The sequence below is a fragment of the Cupressus sempervirens genome, chromosome 9 (assembly GCF_028749045.1).
Source record: "Cupressus sempervirens isolate cs-2001-9-10 chromosome 9, ASM2874904v1, whole genome shotgun sequence".
Lineage (NCBI taxonomy): Eukaryota > Viridiplantae > Streptophyta > Pinopsida > Cupressales > Cupressaceae > Cupressus > Cupressus sempervirens.
In genome coordinates this window covers 166564614-166570613 of record NC_143126.1, presented here as the reverse complement: position 1 = coordinate 166570613, position 6000 = coordinate 166564614, and the positions used below count along the sequence as shown (strand labels likewise).

At 29.1% G+C, this 6000-nt stretch overlaps 1 protein-coding gene across 1 annotated transcript in view; it reads left to right on the top strand.

The window, feature by feature from the left end:
* The first annotated feature begins 3078 nt into the window (after positions 1-3078).
* LOC149538026 (RNA-binding (RRM/RBD/RNP motifs) family protein) overlaps positions 3079-6000 on the top strand; it is a 100545-nt gene continuing 97623 nt past the window's right edge. Inside the window, exon 1 of the mRNA XM_089799423.1 lies at positions 3079-3555. Within this exon, the coding sequence (XP_089655549.1) occupies positions 3265-3555 (291 nt within the window). The 5' untranslated portion in view covers positions 3079-3264. The remainder of the gene's footprint in view (positions 3556-6000) is intronic.

Genomic DNA, 6000 nt, shown 5'->3' with positions numbered 1-6000 from the left:
AAAAACAAATTCAAAATTTCAATTCATATTCTGGTTGAATTCCAGCAACCAAGCGACCCCAAGTTTTAAATTTTCATTCTTAGAGGTTAGATCTATATAATCGAGGTAAATTAATAAAATGTAATATTAAATATATTTATATATCAATTATATATGATATATAAAGGAAGCCTAAATATATGGAAGCTTTAATTTACATTTACAAAAATATCATATTTAAAAAGTAAAGGAAAATGAAAATGATGGGGAAATAACGGGCAAGGAAATGATTTTTTGTTGTTGTCTATACAAGAAAATAACATGAATAAATAAAATTCAAGATAATTGCCTATAATCAAATAATAGTTTAAAAAAATAAATAATTTTATGTTTTTATAAAATTTGTTTATTTTACCATTGTTTATACAATTACGTCCAACATGTATAAGTTAATAAGTTTTAAATATATATTAAAAACTCACTTTAAAAAATAAAAACTTACTATTAAAATAAAAACATGAAAATATTTTTGGACATGTATATAAACTTTAATATAACAACTTAAAAAAACTTACTATTAAAATAAAAAGACGGATTGAGAAAAGTTATTTGGGAAAAAGCAAGTTTAAACAAGAGACGCAATGCATCATAGTTCCTGCCTAATGCATAATGGTTCTAGAGGTGTAGATGAGTGAGAATGTAAATTAACATTATGAATGCATTAATTTTTGCCGAAAAATGCACTTGTGATCTGATAGGATTGCTCATATTTTGTTGTTAAATTCTCGTCTTAGAAATGCGCTTGTGATATGATAGGATGGCTCATATTTTGTTGTTAAGTTCTCATTCTATATTATTATATCTTTGGGCATTTAAGCCCAAGAATAAGAGGCCAAAGTCTCCAATATGGCACTAAGTACTTAATATCATACTACGATCAATACATACGCTTTAGACAAATTTGCACCTTCTATACTGACAACTTAAATTATGTGCAATGAGGAAAGATATCCATACCAATATTTGAATTATAGAACTTGAAGAAGTGATGAAGCATTTGGAGTATCACATTGTATGTTTAAGCATACCATGCATGCTACTAGACAACCATAAGTAGTTGAAATAACTCCCCCAACTATGTATTATTCTCATCTTGATTATCAAATGGAACTCACACTATTTTTAATCATTAGCACTGGACAAAAACTAGGATAGAGATATAGATAGAGATAAATAATAGTATACAACAATAACAACATAAACATATATTCAGAGGAAAAAAGGATAGAGAATATAGAGGAGGAAGAGGAAGAGAGATAAAATAGTAAGATAGAGTGATATCAACATAAGTTGTGTGTGAGAGAGAGAATTAAATATAATTATTTTTTCTTAATACAACAAATAGTCAAAATAAAATCATGGTTATAATAAAGAATTAAAATATATTATATTTTAATTAATGGAACTAAGAATTTAATTTTTATATTAAAACTCACATTTTTATAAGAAAAAATAAAATGTATTGAAATATAAAAATATTTTATAAGTAAAACTAATTGTTTAATTTTACACAATTAGAGAAGGTTTACTATTTAATGTTTTGTATTTCCAAAATTTTCATAAAATTAAGTAATTTTTAATTATGAATAATATCTATATAATTTAATATGTACATTTGTAAATAATAAATAGATGTAATACATATAAATTTGATGTCGATGAATAAATATGATGTAATAAATAAGAAATAAAATATAACTATTTAATTTTAATACATAGTTTTTAAAAACCTAACAATAATTTATATATCTTTTAAAATTGAATTATTTCTATTTTGTGATTATTTCTTTAGTATGTTTTTTGATATAAAATATAATTATTAATTTAATATTAAAATATATATTTAAGTTTTAAATGTATTCAAACTAAATGATAAATTGTTTAAATAAAAAATACCAATAATAATAAATAATATAATTTAAAAATTGTAACACTTATCAATTATACATATTACAAATACTATTATAAAATATAATTAAAAAATAATATTGTTTAATTTATTTTTATAAAAGTAAAATAATAGTAATAATTTAACTACTTTTATTAAAAAAACAAAGTTTAAAAAAAATTAGAAATTCAAATACAAAGATATAACATATTGAAATTAAATTAAAAAGACATATTTATTAGTGTTATATATATATATATATTTGAAATTACGCATTACATGAAGTTTTAGGAACAGGTTATATCAAATAGTCAAAAATAAATATCAATGTAAAACTAATAATAAATATATTTAAAATAAGAAATAAAAAATATTTAATAGATTGTGATAATTAATATTGATAAAATGATTGAAAAAATAAAATCTTATCAACTTGTCACAAATGTGGAAAAGATAAAGTTATAATTAATACATTCATTAATGAAAGATGAAGTTGTTATAAAATATTTGTATTTTTTGTTGAAAAAAATTAGTTTTCTCCCTCACCAAAAATAGTATGGACCAATAGAATGGATTAAAAATGTGATTTATAAAATAATGAAATACTAGAAAAAGATATAAACATTTGAAATTTCATATAATATTTTAAATTCTTTGATTGGTTAGTGTTAATATCATATTTGGATTAACATGAATGCATAAGTATTCCTACCTTGGCAGAACTAATAAATCATAAGTGTTAAAGCAAATGCAACCATACAATAAATGCAAAGACATTTTTGAACTCGTATGTTATGGTTAATCTTTTTTGATTTTTTTTGATTTTTTGATTCTCAAAAATTAGAATTTTCCCTAAGAAATTGGCTTTGGGCCAATCAAAATTCAAAAATTAAATATTATAAAATGAATTAAAAAATATTCTGTTTAAAACCTTAACTTGGAACAATATGTTTTTGCTATCAAAATTAATACCGTCACCTGAAGTTTATTGGAACATTAGTTCTTTGCCTTATATAAAACAGAGATTAAAAATCACAATTCAAAACTAAAAGTATAATGCCTACCGCAAAAATACACACTTAACACTTATTACAATAAACCAAAAAAAATATGATTACTTGTATTTTATGATCCAACAAATTTAAAAATTGTAAACTATAATTGAAAAAGGTCCCCGACACTCTCAAATTCCAGTACCTAGCCGCATCTATCGGCATAAAAAAACAATAAAGAAAATCTTTTGCTTTAAAAAAGCAGCAGGGATTCCGTGACACATTTGCAACTCACCCTCTAAAATTTCCTTTCAAACATTAAATCTGCATAACCAGAACAAGAAAATGGCAGCATACCCACCAGCGCCTGCTCCATTCTATCACCATGCATTTCCTTCGGAACAGCAATTTCACCCACCTACATACTACGCCCCTCATCCGCAGCCTCAGTCACACTATACACACTATGTACAGCCGCAGCCGCAGGCGCTGCCACAGCCATACCACGACCAAGTTCGGACCCTCTTCATTGCCGGTCTTCCACACGACGTCAAGTATCGAGAGGTTTATAATCTCTTTCACGAATTTTCAGGTTATCAGTCTTGTCAGCTAAAGCAATCAGGGAAAGGATCGCTGGTATGTGTGCTGCTTGCTTCATTTTATTTTCTAGAATCTTGTTTTCTTTTGCGGTATAAACCCTAGCAGATAGGTTGTGGAATTATTTTGTTGAATTGCTTAACTCGAAAGAGAGGTCATCGCATGATATGCTCTTTTTTGGTTTTATTTTAGCTTCGTCTGTTGCTTAATTGTTTTGGCCTTTGGCTTGTTTGTTATCAGTCGAGGCATCTCTTTTCAAGAAATGAATTGCGAACCACTTAGCAGCTTTTATCAAGCATATGAATTCACACTGAAATTTGGATGCTGTAGTTTACGCAATCACAATTATTTTTATGTCTACTGAGTGCTGAACCTTGTTTTCCATTATGATAGCCTGGATGTTTTCAAAGCATTTAACCCTTAATGGACGAAACAGAACATGCATTAAAAAATGTATTATAGCAAGAAATTCAATCCCATGGGAGATAATGAGGAAAGCAGTTCCGCAAGGGTGAGTGAATATTAAATGTAAAGTAAAAATGTCGATAGCTCAAAATTAGTCCTCATCATTTGTGGTGCACAAGAAAATTTGCCAAATAGAATACTAAAAAAATATAGATGCTGACTTCCACAAGCTCTCATGGTTTGATGGCTTTGGCAGAACCCAGGCTCAGGACTCCCACAGACAATTTTCTAAACAACCTGCTCCTGATCAGTCTTCATTTTCAGTATATCTTGGCACTAAACACAAAAAAGGATAAAGCTAATAATAATTAATGTCAAAATATGCTTTGAAAGAATGAATGAAAAATTTAATAATGTCCATGACGCCAAAGCAGCTTATGGAACCCAAAAAGAGCACACTCCACAAAAACAAGACACCAAGGCCTTATACAGTTTGTAATCTCATCTTTAGATCTGGCCTTCGGCAAATGAATTTTGATCAATGAATTTATTGTTTTATCCAACTTGATTTCCGCAGACAGTGTGCTCAAATTATCAGTTTTCAGAATGTCCTGATAACTATTGCAGATGTCATTGTGCGCTGAGCATTCCATGACAAAATGCTGTTCTATTTCTACCCGTGTTGCAAAATAGTCAAATTCTCTTTTCGCACTCTTATCTGGCTATCATCCATCTACCTGTAATTTGGGGTAACATCTGGTTTAACTTCCACGATGCAGGGAAATCTCTCTTGTCTATGTTGTGAAACACTTCCACCTGGCATTGCCCAGCATGTTGGAGTAGGTCTTTTATTTAGTTTTAATATTTTTTCTTGTCTCTCAAAAGGGCACGTGCATTTATTACTCGAGTGCATTCCATTCAACTATTGTTATTATTTTGTGTCATGAAATCTTTAGGTGCTGTTAAGCCATTTTGGATGGCATGAAATCCTAAGTAATAAAGCATGCATATTATTTTTGTTTATTATTCTTTGCTCGTTTCCCTAGCTATGTGACACTTAAGTTGTTTAATAAATTAATATTATAGTCAGAAGGTTTGACACTGATGGTTTGGGAGGTAATATTGCGGCTGCAGGGTTGAACTTTTGCTGCTACAATACTGTATTAACTCATGGACCTACATTTCAATGTTTTACAACCTCACATAGGGTGGGCTCCAAGTTATGGGCTTTTTCAATTATAATTAGTCATTTATTAATTCACTAGTGCAGGATACCTCTGCAGTAAAGAGGTTTTAGACCAAAAACATTTAGAAGTGTTGGTTGATTACTATTCAACTCATTGATTACTCTACTTACCAAAAGACTGTCAATCCAAATTATGAATTACATGTAACTGGATTATATAATTTATTCTCCACAAATCATATTCAACCATTATTATTATTTAGTTTCTTTCAAAAGCTTGAACTATTATTTCCGTGCTGTAGCTGAAACTAAAACACGAGTAAATGTTTCTTTGCACCGATTCTTAATTTATTAGGTTTCCTAGCTGAATGATGAAGTTGTTGAATGTGTAGGATATTTTGGTTTCTTTTGCATGCACATTACAAAGAATTTGTGAAAATATGTAAAACAAGTCGGGGATGTCAAACCTTACAAAGAATTTGGTCTCATGGAGAGGTCTGGAACTCCTATGTTTTTCATCCAGAGGTGGCCTCATCAAATTATGTAAACAGCTATTTAGTTTTTCTTTCTGTCATTCTGACAAATTAGTGGTTATGCTTTTTTGGTAGGAAACTCTGCAGGGTCACTGGAGAGGAGGCTTCAGCTGTGCAGCCACCCCATTGAGAATTAGAGGATTTTGTCCCCAAATGGAAGGTTTATGTGTGGTAATTTTTAATGAATACGGGATCTGGGACATTGCAGTTGTCAGATAGAAGTTTTATGTTTCATGAGTACCCTTTAATGCATCCAGCTAATTTTATTTTCAGCACCACCCACTGAGAAAATTATTGTGCACCCACTTGCATGGGAACAGTGCTTAGTTTAGGTTTCTTAATCTCTCCACACAACATTCA